The sequence below is a fragment of the Diadema antillarum genome, unplaced genomic scaffold, assembly GCF_040938485.1.
Source record: "Diadema antillarum isolate AM-2024a unplaced genomic scaffold, OU_Dant_1.0 scf00000118, whole genome shotgun sequence".
Taxonomy (NCBI): domain Eukaryota; kingdom Metazoa; phylum Echinodermata; class Echinoidea; order Diadematoida; family Diadematidae; genus Diadema; species Diadema antillarum.
Window position 1 is genome coordinate 380,326 of NW_027271007.1, and position 14,867 is coordinate 395,192.

Consider the following 14,867-nt stretch of genomic DNA (forward strand, 5'->3'; position numbering starts at 1 on the left):
TAACAAACGATTAACTTTTGGTAGTGATCGATCCGAGAATTTTTGGGGAACTTATGAAGGATTTTTGATATTTTGGCAGGTAGGGTCAATGAACTTGGGAGTTCATGCTGTGCGTATTTGAGGTTTGCATGCGCGCACTAAAGCGCGTGCTCTATTGGTTTCTGCTAGGGCGAGGCGCGCTGTGCAGCTGAGGGTTTATGACGTAACAAAGGCTTTTATATTGGGAAATCGGGCGGCTTTCAGCACACAATGCAGTACGTGTGGGTGGATATCGCTGATCTCTGTGGAAGAACAAGATCAGGGGCCCGTTGCATAAAACTTACCGTTGAATTTCAATGGTAACTACCGTCAAAATTAGGCGTCACAGCCAATCAGCATCAAGGATTATACAATTTACCGCTAATTTGAAGACTTACCGCTAGAAAGCAGCGGTAAGTCCAGCGGTAAGGGTTTTATGCAACAGGGCCCAGTGCGGGTGGAAATGGGCTGCATGCTTTGCGGAGGTCTGCGCTCAGAGTGCTTCTCTAGTTTAGTTGGTTGGATTGTTCTTTCGTTCGTTCGTTTGTCCGTGTGCAAAATAACTCAAAAAGTAGTTAATGGATTGAGATGAAACTTGCAGGAAAGGTTGAGAATGACACAAGTAACAATCGATTAACTTTTGGCAGTGATCCAAGAATTTTTTGGGAATTTATGAAGGATTTTTGATAATTTGGCAGGTAGGGTCAATGAACTTGGGAGTTAAGGTTGCGCGTATTTGAGGTTTGCATGCGCGCACTAAAGTGCGTGCTCTAGTTTCTGCCAGGGCGAGGCGCGCGGTGCAGCTGAGGGTTTATGACGTAACAAAGGCTGCTATATTGGGAAATTGGGCGGCTTTCAGCACACAATAGCCGGGTTCACACGTACAAAATAGCGGGATGACGATCGCGATGCACATCCCGAGTTTTTTTGCGAGCGTCCACACGTACCAAATTAGCGGGATAGCGATCGCGATCGGTATCCCGCTAATTTGGCGAGCGTCCACACGTACCGAATTATCCCGCTAATTGCCGATAGAGATAACAGCAAAGCCTGCAAACTGGGTCACACAGCGCCCTTCTCTATCACTGCCTGCGCGCACTTACCTTTGTCCATTGTCTTTTACGCGTCAGTGGTGTGGTTCGCGCGCTGTTGTTATTGTGCTCCAAAGAGGGGAAGGACCTCTTCGCAGAGGTCTCGCTGTTGTGATGTGCGCATTGCATGATGGTATATAAAAATTCGAGATTCTAATCCCGACCGTTCACACGTACCAGCGCGGGGCCAATTATCCCGCTAATTGACGAACCAGCGCAAGATTTCTTGGGATTAGCATCGCGATGCTTATCCCGCTAATTTTCGGGTTTTTTTCTGTCCACACGTGCAACTCGGGATGACGATCGCGATGCAAATCTCGAGATTTGTATCCCGCTAATTGGTGTACGTGTGAACCCGGCTAATGCCAGTGCCGTATATAAAGAGAGTCTGGCGCTTGGGGGACTAGCGTGTACGCGCAGGCGTCCCAAAGGCGCAAGGGACATCCTGTCTGCAATGCTTGACCTTTTTTTTTTCTCAGAGAGGGAGAGAGAGAAAGGGGGTAGGTTGGGGGAAGGACATTCTTTCATTCCAACCATGTTGAACAAAGCCAACTATCATGGCAATCATTCTTACACATTCAAGTAGACACAAACACAGTGGTACATAAACATGATAAATAATAGGCATAATTCCTTTATAGGAATATTATGATAAATTGCAGTAAAAAAAGAAGTTACAGTGAGCCGTGTCATTAACTGTCACCAGACTGTATGCTATACATTATATATTAAGCAAGTTGTCCAGGTAACAAGATTGCTGTATAACAAAATGATATATAAATTTACAATTCTAGCTGTGCACAGACGATAGACGAATTCCACAATTGTTAATGATTCGCACGTACATAACCATCAATTACCATCCTATTTACTCCTATGTATAAAACTGGCATGAAGGCCTACTAGTAATTCAAAAGGAATACACCTATGTACAATGTACAACATGACAACGTCATCGATAAGGACGTATTAAGGTATGTAAAATCATCTCAAATTGTTTAAACATAATTTAAAGAGAAAGATCTGAAATTGAACTAAGCACAAGACAGTACCTGGATTACGTTATGAGGGATATCCTCGGTGGCATCCGCACCAAATTAGAACTATATTGCCATGATCATTGAATAGATATTAAGTAAGTAAAAAAAAACCCAAAACAAATGAAAATGTCCTATACTCTTAACAGGTCTGGAGTACGTCTTTCCAATGTTACACGACAGTTTCACATACTTGGTAGAAAAAAAAAATGGCGGGTTTGTCACAAAATTTAATGCGTCGAGTGTTTAATTCCTTAAACTAGGTGTGAATGGATGGACTTTTATTGTTAAAGACTCGTAGACTGAGCAAGTATTAAGGAATTTGAGCATTTTCACTTGACTAATCTATTTTTATAACAATTCAAATACTTTGAGCGGTCATTTTAAAAATATGGGGAAAATCCTGTCATGTTAGTATTTCACTTGACCTTTGACCATTATAGCCAAAATCTTTCCGTACGTGTCATTGTGGAGTGATGGTGGCATGCAAATACTTTTTTTTTAATGCATTGGGTAATCCCCAAGGTATGGAGGAACTGTGCAATAATATTTCAACAATAGATCACACTTGTAGATAGGGGCCTAGTAGAATTTCAACATTTTCCTGACATGGATCCTTTTGACCTGTAAAATGAATCTCGCCTGGAACAGACACAAGTTGCTACTCGATGACCAGTTTTCTGGCCGCACTCTCATTTCCCACTTTTTCCTTCCTTTTGGATCTGCTTTCTCGTCGCACTCCGATTTCCCACTTTTTCCTTCCTTTTGGATCTGTTGGAAAGCGGTGTGCCATTACACTTGTGCCAGGTCGTTTCATGCAACGCCATGCTGCGCAGGAAGGCATGACGAATCTTCAGTTTATCGCGGTAAGATAATAATATCAAAATATATTTCGTGTATACCTTCTACTTCAAGAAAGTAGGCAACGGCAATGACAATTATTATCCCCACTGCACCGTGACCAATACTGGGGACGTCCTAAAGGCAAACAATATTAGCGCGTAGCTGCGCGAAATGAACAATGGGCACTGCGTGTGAGCTATGCTCGCCCCGAGTAATTGACTTTGGTAACGACATGGCGCCTGTAGATCATGGGATCAGCTTTTGACCAATCACAGGCTTCAAATCTCATAAGCCGAAAACCGAGTTGGCCAAACTCTCTTTATATACGGCACTGCACAATGCAGTATACGTATGGGTGGAAATCAAAGACGCTTGCTACTATCTTTGGTGGAAATCACTGATCTCTGTGGAAGAACAAGATCAGTGCGGATGGAAATGGGCTGCATGCTTGGCGGAGGTCTGCGCTCTCAGAGTGCTTCTCTAGTTTCTTTTGTTTTAACAATTTAAAATCCTATTTGTTTAGCAGTGCATTCTGAAGACCAGTCCCTTTTGAAGACAGACTTTCATGCTCTTTTTTTTTTCTGCTTCTTCATCTTCTTCTATTACGGTGTTGTACTTGCATCTTCAGTCTTTTTGCTTCGATTTAAAGCGCCTTGAGCATTTAATTAAAGTGGAGAATGGCGCTATAGAAATTGTATGCATTATTATTATTATTATGAACGGAAAAAAATAATAAAGGGGGCGCGCCCGGTGCGCCACCTTCAGGATCCGCCTCTGACGCGAAAATACACACAGCATAGTCGAATAATAATAATGCTTCGGCATAACACTTAAAATTCGATTCTGTTTTTCCAATCATATCAATTGTGTCAATATACTGTAGATTCCTGTTGACGGAGCAAATCGGATGGAGGGGTCTGTCAAGGGCAACATCGTCTTCCAATCGTAAAAGAAAGAATAACAATGACAAAAGTGTAGGTTGTGCGATCCCCTGAGACAGGGCGGAGACTAACTTGATGTGATCATCTTTGTATCCTATAAAGCAATATTTTGCACCTTAGATTTTGTTGAGGGGTTAGGAAATAGTAGATACAAGGGTCAGTATCATTCCCATAATTTCTCTTCCTCCCTTCCTCACTCTAAGCCATGTGAATTAGTGAATTTAAGACAAAATGTCCCCAAGTTATGAAAATGCGTTCAAAGTGTGTTCAACGTTCATTCCATGCCTATATGAATTAGGGAACCTACAGCTTCCCAAGCGTATAGCTTAGGCCCCATCATATTTCTGATATTTACTCGTGGCATTCTCAGATGATATGACCATACATTGTGTCAAGTATGTTGTGTTTTGTTTGTTTCTTTTCTTCTTCAATCAACAGACATTATTGTATATCTTGTATTCTTGTTTTACTGTCAAATCATTTTGTAATCTCATCATTGAGAGAGTGGAAGTATAAAAATAAACCTGAACTTGAACTTGAACTTGAACGTGGCCTTAGATATTTGATAGTTTAAAAAACTTATGCAAAATTGATGTACCTGTATGCTATGACAGGTAGGGTGTCCTAGAGAGATAATGGAAGTGAAGATACTAATGATAAAGACAATGCTGACAATGATGATAACAGTAATCAAAATATTCGTAAAGAGTGGATAAAGACCGAAGAAGGAAACAAGAGAATGCGCAAATGTGGTCTTCAAACCTGACAGAAATGAATTCGTCCTCAGCAGTTGGTACACTCCAGGTCACAATTTCACAGGTGCGTGTGGTGTACTGATTCCCGATGTTTCCGGTACAGTTCTTGAATTTTGGACTTGCTCGGTCTGGTCAAAGAAGCAAAATATGCAAGTAACGAAGAATTTAAGTAAAATGCCCCTCTTTTCAGTTAGATTTTACATGATACATGTAGATTTCTGAGTTAGCAATTATCATTTAATCTATTGGACTCCATTCCCACCAGCGAAAAGATTTGTAATGTTTGGGTGGGAAAAATTTGGAGTGACAAAAAAAAAAAAGATTAAACAAATAATCATCAAAAACGAAACAAACATAGAAATAAACAAGAAGCATAAAAGAAGTAGGGAAAAACAAGACGTATGTAATTGATGGATTTTTTTACAATTGATCGTTTTGCCTTCTAATGATCTACCTAGAGGAGTAATGCTATCATAGTGAGATGTATAGATCGACAACTGTCATCTGACATGAGTAAAATTTTAAAAAATGTATGATTCAAGATCCAAATACGTGAATGTTTGACAATGCAACCCTTCCTATCTACTCTTCAATTGGGTCCAGAGTTAGGTATTTATTTGGTTTTCAGTGCAAAATGCTTTGTTCACTTGTTTTGAGTTCCTGTCTTTGTCACTGGCATTAAATACATATAACGTGGGAAATCAGTGTTTGGGAAAACTGAATCATCACTGTAACGATAGAGGGAAATTTTGACAATGTGTAATTGTTCGGAATTAAAATTAACACACCGGGAAGTCCCGATGGATTGTTTACAGCAGCCCTATTATGCAATAATTGAACACCATGTTTGCACCTCCTTAATTTCGGCGTGAACGGTTCTACCTGCCAGACCCGAGGTGGCACGTAACTACTGTCACGATGTAAGCCTACATATTTAAATGGTGGCGGGAACTGGCATGTGCTTACTGTGCATAAAATGACAGGATGCAGTGGTTGACGGTAGGCCATTTTAAAGAACGATTTAGGCTCTCCAAGCTATGTACGTACATATGACATGTATGATTTCAGTTTATTGATACCTCTGGAAAGGTGGTGTAATCATGACATAAATCTTCGTACTGGTAAAGAAGGCAGTATTCAAGTCAATATGACTACTGTGTTATGATAAAATCGGGCGATTTAATAGGCGGCGGTTGGAGATCCACTCATACACTCTCTGATGCCATGTCAGTCTCGATGTAAAAGTTAAATGGTTATAAACCTGGCTAAACCGACTAGCTTGCATGAAGTATATTCAAGTTGCGATTCCTACTTTGTAAAGAAAAAGAAGCCATAGATTATACGCAATCTATTTTCGTAAATATACGCTCTCCTTTTCAGTACGATTATCTAATTTCCGAGAGTGATGAATATCTCTATCCATTATTATTATCCAAAGGTGGCACGTTCATGTACAGTATTTAAAAAAGTCATAACCGTTTAAATCTTCAGATGCACTGAAGGAAAATGAATTACATTTTTGTAAGTTTGGTAAATATGTACTTTTTAAGTGAACACATTCCCAAGCTCCTGATGCAGCTCAAAATCACAACTTCCTGGGACATTTCTTCGCTATATTCATGGATACATATCTGAAATATGAATGAAAAAAAAAACCAACTCAACAACAACATGTGTTTTCGTGTTATAATCCATCCGACTGCGCATGAGAGGGACCAAAGGGCCAATGGTACACCCTCCTTTTTAAAATCCTTTTTATTTCTGAAGACTGCGGCAAAACTTCCCCACTCAATATTACAATGCCATTCACTCTGTTTGTTTCTTCGGGTCGTCTTCTGATCTGATCCCGCCCTCTTGAAAATCCATGAGTCTTTGCGGCCCCTGTGGATTTGTGCATTTGTGTACATGCTAATAGGGGTAGGGGCGCTACGGCATAAGGGGCTGTACATTGTTTGGGGCCCACTTTCGATCTAAAGAATAGATCTACTAAATAGGCCTTTGCCTCATGAATGTCTGGTCTAATTATAGACTAAGTGAAGTCTAGACCTTTCACTTTTAAACAAGTTACACAGATTTTATATTACTTAGATCTAGACTACATTTAGATCTAGACATCTAATACTTTATTACTAGGCTATTAGATCTTGGCGACTTTTGTCTTTGTGACACGAAATTAACACGTCACGGATGATATTTCGGCGATGTCCAACAGGATGAAGTTGATATACTCGTAGATAACACATCAACTTGTTAACGTACGTTAGAGATGGCACCATATACACTAACCGGTGACACTGACACTGACAGATCTAACGACTACGTTTAGACTAACGTTTAGACTCGCCATCTCGGCCAAAGACAAAGTCAATACAGGGCTAAGTCAGTGTTACTGTTATGTGTACTAGGACTCAAGAGTCCTGATTAAATCAGTCGATGGACATTTCTTAGGAAGTCCTTCGATTCCAAGAATAAAAAGGGTGAAAGAACAAAGGGAAAAAAGGAAAGAAGAAAGGACAAAAGATTATGTATGGCTGCTGTGGAAATCGACAGCGCCACTGTATCACTATCAATCACGCGTAATTATGTAAACGCCATTTGGTTGGGCCGCATTCACAAGTTTTAGGGGGAAAAAGCCCCACCGCTGTGCTTAGATACTCCACTCGAATTAACGTTAGACATATCTAGACACAGTACGGTACTAGGGCTGAATTCACAAGTATACTATAACACTGCACTGTACAGGAAAGCCACCTAACCTGTCATACTCGTAGTGTTTAGGTAGTAGCAATCAGTCACTAGACCACATACTGTCATAGATGACATCTACACCAACGCTGCACACTGGCACTGGTCCGACGGTCCCTGACCAGGAAAAATCACTGTTGAACACTGACCAGTAACTTTTTCAGGAATGGACAAGTAAAAATTGGGGGGAAAATGGGTGGACTCTACCTACTATTAGTATTACCACTAGTCTAGATGTAGATCTAGAGCTAGACTATAGGTGTGGCGCTCCGACAAAATGAGTCATAAGTCGCACGGGGAGTTTTCCCGTAATGAGCCGAAAATGAAGGGGAAGCACTGCTCGGGTCGAAATTTTTTTATGACGGATTTTGATTCCTTGATGTTTTATCTGTTTGTACAGAAAATTTCAGCGTGTAAAAATGAGTACAAGTGTCCCAAATCACAGTTTTTCTGAGACAATTTTTTTCGGTTACATTTTTTTCGAACGCTCGCCTTTGCGTTGCGTTTCGCACCTATTGTTCTTGCCCGATCGAGACTCCGCCTCCGTTGCCAGGGTGTATGCTAATAAGGCATTGCTCTTGACCCCATTAAAGACAAAACATTTAACAAAGCATGGTGCGCGCGGCGGCGTCGGCGGCCAAGCGGCGAGGGCTTTAGAATTACGCAATAATAGTGAGCTGACCGAGGCTATCGATTGCATGACCAGCGAGTTTCGTGTGATACATGCACTCCATTTCATGAAGTGGTGATTGATGTGACGCACAAATCGCGCTGAAAACTGAATTTCAACGAACGATCACGCAAAATTTATGATACTTTATCTATGAGCTAATACAATTTTCACATATCGAACTTGAAACCTCTTTATGCGTGTTTGTACTCTTACAACGGTTATTAATTGGCCTCATTAATGACTTCATTCAAATAATCATAACTTTCGTTCCCTGGTATGTGACTTGCTGTTTTAAGTTCATCTCTGGAGATATAGTAAGGCCTAAGTTGTCAATTATTCTCGTTTTTATAAAGTCGACAATGCGTGTGATAATTCGCAAAATGTATGTAATGCGTACTATTATTTCCCTGGTTAATAAAACTTATTGCCCTATTTCTTATGATGGTTTGGGCCGTGACGGCATGGAGAGAAATCGGAAGACAAACATTATTAATGCCCAAATAGCTCGTGTTCCCTTTGGAGGATATTCTCACCCTTGTCATCTGTGTATTTATTAGAAGTAGGATCTATTTGAGAAAGGGACAGAAAGCTGTGTCGCTACTCAAAAGTGTGCTTCTTCATTTTTTTTAATCAGAATGTTTGTAATGATAGCTGTTTGTCGTGTATTGCGTGTATAGCTGACATGTGAGAGGTCAAGTCTGCAAAGAATTTGGCTAACAGCTTTGCGAAGTAGCAGCGCTAATTGCCCATTGAATTTTGTATTCTGAGGAATTTCGAATGAAAGAACGCGGACGACACTGTTCACGCTTTGTATCCGAGTAAACCCTGCATCAATAAAGCCTTAAACAATGAAAGGTAAACTTCCTGCTATCAAGGGGTGGATAATCACGCAACCAGTATTCTTTTTTCGCCATTGATAGTAGAATCAGTGACGGAATGGAGCAACAGTGCTGGAGGATCGGCATTATGTCTGCTAATTTGTAAAAGAATTTTTCAGTCCCCTTTTATGTTCAGAACCACAGTCAGGGACGCCAACTTCCCTATCTCCTATAAAGCTATCGTTACTATCTTAAAACGTGAATTTTATGAAAGGTTAAAAGTGATCGCGGAATCAGTTCTTCTGCTTGACACATGCAGGCTTTTATAATAGTATACCAAGCTTACCTGTATAGAAAGGGCGGGGATACACACTTATCGCAATCATCCGGATTTGAGAGTGATACACTCTACTACTTTTCTTCATCTTTCCCCCGACAAAGACCATGGTAGTTCAAAACAAACAAACAAACAAACAAACAAACAAACAAACAAACAAACAAGCAGTTGCATTATATCAGAACGTACAGAATTTTTGTTTCATGTATGTATAGGTCATCTCTTGATGTATAGTAGGCATTTGTTGTCGTTTTTACAGCGTTTTCTAATAAATGCCTATAGCGAAAACCCAACACAACTTTTATCAAGGAGGGAAGGGAACTTAAATTTAACTGTAACATAGTTTACACAAATCAGACATGTAAATAAGGCAATCATATACATCCGCACGGCCGAGTGTAATCTCTTACTTTGATTATCAACATGATCGCCTGCATTTACGTGTTTTTTTTCTAATTTCTTGAACTTTGCCTCATTTTCTTTTTTTTTTTTAAACAATTGCTCGAAACATTTAAAAATCGTAACACAGTCTGCTGTCCCACAACATAATATTCCATTTGATTTGCCACTTATTGTTGGTCGGGTGACGCCAAATGGTGGAATCTCGACCGATGATACACGGCATTTTGTTTGTTGGTTTTCGTCTCATCGCTCAAAAGAATTTTGACTACGATTACAGAGGTATCATCTACAAGACATAACTGATGGTTTACAGAAGAGATCATCAATTCAGTAAAAATTAGTCAAGTCATGAATTCACTTTACCCATCATGTCTAATCGACCTACGACATTGTTTGGGTAACCGCGCTTTTTTATTCTCGTAGTTCAAACTAATTCTTGACATAATCAAAACAAATAATTCTTTATAAAATTTCTCAAAATACTCAAAAGATGGCCCAAGTCAAAACTTTCTACAAAGTTCCCCCTATGACGATGACTTCGATTGCGTTTTGAACTTGTATCGAACTACTTTCAAAACAGCTATTACCTTTATAGTTCGATTAATAAACAGGTCTTTTGAATTCATAACCAACATTCGTAATCGTAACCATACAGTAACATAATACTGCATGTCAATAAAAGTTGAAAAATGTAAATGCTATAATAGTAGCGCAAGATAAATGAGTAAGGATTATCTTCATACATTCTAATTGCTAAGTGATGTCGCTACGAAAATGACACACGGTTTGACGACTGCTTCAAGCAAATTAAAAAAAAAAGGGAATGGGATATACTTCTAATGATAGTACCACGCCGTACAATGCATTTCACTGTATTTGGTAACGTTTGGTTACGTTTCTGTGCGCTTTACGTACGGAAAATAAAAGGCAGATTGATGCTATTAACATGCTAACACACAACGCATTCAAAATGTTTTTTTGAAATACACCGTGTACTAATGTTTTAGTATACGGTTTGAAACTTTTAATTTGCGAGTCCTTTATAAAGTTATAAGCAGGGTTATTACATTATCAAGCAAAAATTAAAGTATTTAGGGATACGGATTAGCGCAGAAGACTAACAGTCCTATATATGGCGATCGTTCGCAACAGAAACAATCCTCTTCAATAGATACAATGTAATTCTGTTTTCATGAATTGAAAGAGAAACGAAAAGAAGTCAACTTTTTAACTTCATTTAGATTTCTCACCAATTGAACTTGATTTGATCTGCCACGCACGATCGCTGTGTGTTCTATTAATTTTATTAAAATATTATTTAATCGGCGTGCTTGTTTTTTTATGCAGAATGTCACAGGTAAGTTTAATTCATTAAAGTTCATAATGTTTGTACATATGGCGTATTCGTTGTTTTGTATTTGTATCTTTATAATATATCATGTGTCCATTATCTGATTCTGACCACGAAAATATGGCGACTGTTTAAATGCGGAGCATGTACTGGAAAACTGTAATGTCTCCTGCCAGTATAGACAAACTAATTTCTAGTCTATCCCCGCTTGAAATGGAAATGAAATTTAAAAAAAAAACGAAGTTCGACTTTCAGTAGATTTCAACCGTTTTGTATAGTGCCTGATTCATGTAATGGACACAATTCTTTATCACATAAGCAATCACACAACTTTCGGGAATAGATGTGCGTCTTAATGATTGTATCTCATGGAAGAAAACTCGTCTCCTTGCCTGAATTTTAGCTTTTTCCTGTTCAAGCTTGCGTGAAAAGAAATAGTTGAACATCAATCGCAATCATTGAGAGAGGCACACCCTTAAAAATAAGTACAGGAGTACTGAGACGCACTACGAAATAAAAACGGGCCTTTTATCACTATTGACAACGCATGACATTGAACTGTTTTTTTTTTCTTGGGGGTGGGGGGGGGGGTAATACACTTGATTATTCTGAAGGTTCGTTAATCACAGAATGAAATATGGTTCACTATTAGCTTAGGCTCGTTAACAAGAAAATTAAATGCGGTTCCTTTCCGGTCATTGCCGGTGGTTCCTTTACCTGAAGTAATCAAGCAATCATTTTTTCTAATACGGTTTGTGAATACAAAACGAAATGAAGAAGGCCCAAGTATTAATTCCGAATATTTGTCAGTATTATTATCTATACTCCACTTCTCAAATGCAGAAAGATTGTAACTGCAAATGTGATGTTAAAAAAAAAAACATTCAGCTTAAGCTACAAGTTAATAGTTTTTTATATGCTATGGTATTACAAAAGTGACTAAGAATAAGAAGTATATTTATGATACAATCATTGTAAACCCAACGTGAAGCTGTCAAGCCTATACATCAACCTTTGCTTCCGATACGTATAATATGTGCAGCATTGGCAAGCGTGATAAGCGATAATTACTGTGCACGCAACGCCTATAAAGGAAATGTGCCTAATATGGCGGGAATTCAGAATGTTACGGCTGTATACAGCTGCGGCAGAACAGACGCGAAAGCAGTCTTTGATGCTCTGCAACATTACGACCATGTGCGTAATTTGAGGGTTTTTAGTACACGCAAAGAACACGATCTCAAAAGACGACTATCGTTAATTAACTTCATTGACTTTTTCTACCGATGCTGTCTTTTGAACCCCCGCCTACAATAGGTTCTCGGGTTCTATTTAGGTATTGGTACTTGCATACTAAACGCATCCTCTTTAGTTTCCATTGACAACAACATTGGAGGAGAATGGAAGCGAACGCCCTCGCTACAAGACGCTTCTCGTAAGACGCATTGCGTGCCCGCCTACAATAGGTTCTCAGGTTCTATTTAGGTATTGGTACTTGCTAAACGCATCCTCTTTAGTTTCCATTGACAACAACATGGGAGGAGAATGGAAGCGATCAACGCCCTCGCTAAAAGACGCTTCTCGTAAGACGCATTGCCTGCTTTTTTTTTTTCTTTTTACTGTTTCCTATTGTTTGTGAGTTAAAAACTTGCGGCAAACCACAACGCAGCCGACACACAACGCGTACCGACTCATTCATGCGGCGGCAGCGGCACGGACACAAACGCGCCGAAGTTTACATTCGGGCTGCCGTATTGGTCAGAATCGTTAATGACAGACCTGTCCTGCGATTGGTTAATTATCTTACATACCCAAGCTATCGCCTTATATGGTAGTGCGTGCGATGGAGCGTAAACGCCGTCGCTAAGCAGGACTGCTGTATTGTTTCGTCCCGTGAAAGAAACAGGTTGTGAGCTTGAACGTAGCCTGAACTTTGAGAGCGATTTTCTCCGTTATTTAGAAAATGGACTTACATCATAAACGTAGTTTATATTCGTCTTTATGATCTATAGGGATATCGAAATGAGTTGTATTACATATCAGTGTAAAGCTTAGAGTCTGTAGAATTCACATATAGGCATAACTGCGATTTCATTTTTTGCGACTTTTGACTCATTCCGACGGAGCGCATCACAATTAGACTCTAACTGTGTTAATTTGACTTGGTCTTAGACTTCAGCTGATCTTAGTTTTTAGTAACTGGTATTACAACTTTTACAAGTAAAGTCTTAACTTAACTGTTAGACTTCATAGTTAGACTTGAAAGTTAAAGTCTAACATGTCTAACTTTATTCTTTACTCTTCCTTTGAGTTTTACTTTTAGACTTTTTACTTTTTTTATAGTTTAGTAGGCCTACTTTGTCAATCTCATGATTTCATTTTCAACTCAAGTCAAGGCTTAGCCATGAGTGTCTTCGAGACTTTGACATCTTGCATGTCTTGCACACAGACGTTACGACTACAGTACTCAGTAGTCTCAGAAGTAACGACATAAGTTGAAAAGAAACTATGAATAATATTATTTGGGATCTAACACCGCTAATTTGAAATTGGATGGCGTTTACAGACTAGGCTTTGATAAGCATCACGTGATTGGATACATGGGACTGCACTCTACCGCAATTAATGGTTATGGTAGTCCAACTGAAACTGTTATTTTGAGCATGATTTTAATAGGATTATAGCTTACCATTCACTTCACTCGTGGACAGTGGGCTGGCTTAGGCCGTCATTCATCTTTCAGAAGGTTTGGTTCTCACTCTAAGATCTGGATTAGGGCCAAAACCTAATTGTAGGCCAGTACAGTAAGTTGAACAAAGCTCAAAATAATGCGTGCGACGGTTCGTAAAACCCGCATTGCACCCACGTTATATCAATTCGGGTTTTACGAACCGGCGTATCTTTATTGCGTCGGTTCGTGAAACCCCTTTTTCTCAATTTCTCGATATTTCGGGTACTGTCGGGTTTTTTTCTTTCTTTGATAAAATTAAGAATAATTGATTTTATGACCTAAAATTTTGGGATTTGGTAGAGTTTTGAAAGCACTTTCATTTGGTACTGTTGTAGTAACGGTAGTACTTACCGGCACTACTGGTGAGTTGCAACTGTAACTTGTCTTGTAGCTCAGTCAGTATGTCTTTCAATCAGGTTCCAGGTCACAACTGAGGGATGCGCGTACAGGCAATCCCTTTTATACCTCCCCTGTGTAGACAGGGGGGTTAGGGTGAAACCGCTAGGGGGCGCTACTACTACATTCCCCCCCCCCCCCCCCGTTTTATAAAACAAGAGGCATAATAGGAAAAAAAACAGCCCCGGCCAAAATAAAGACCCAACTATAACCCCCAAATCCCGCACAACCGGGGATCTCGCAGAGCCCCACCCATGGGAATGCACAGTCTGACCAGCCCTCGGGGGTCTGCCGAGGGCAGTTCAGCGGGCCACCGCCTAGGTCACTCATGTACTGAGTGGAGGTGCAAGGGACCGTTGATGTTGGGAGGGAGTAAAGACCCTATAGCCCCAACTAGCATTAAAAACAACACCTTAAAATAGGGGAAACACCCCTCTCATGGGATGACCTAAGTCCCAAAATATAAGACTGTTCCTATTACAAGGAACACCAATATACAAATAAAAACCGCCAAAGAAAACCTTCTTAAAACAAAGACGTGCATAGAATGCAGCAGAAGCTTAGTTGGCGAACCATAACAAATATGTTGTTTTGGCCACCAAAACTCTCATAAAACCTTAGTGTGTGACCAAAATGAATTAAACACTTCCCTAGCCTAGCATCTGTTTTAAAAAATAAAACTAATAAACCGAAAATACTTAATTTTTTTTTTTTCAAACAGATACCTAA

The 14,867-nt window shown here is 39.7% G+C and overlaps 1 protein-coding gene across 1 annotated transcript in view; it reads right to left on the minus strand.

Annotated features, from left to right (window-relative positions):
- Positions 1-14,867, minus strand: part of LOC139719984 (sushi repeat-containing protein SRPX-like) — a 30,613-nt gene that overhangs the window by 14,987 nt on the left and 759 nt on the right. Inside the window, exon 3 of the mRNA XM_071631361.1 lies at positions 4,693-4,813. Within this exon, the coding sequence (XP_071487462.1) occupies positions 4,693-4,813 (121 nt within the window). The remainder of the gene's footprint in view (positions 1-4,692; positions 4,814-14,867) is intronic.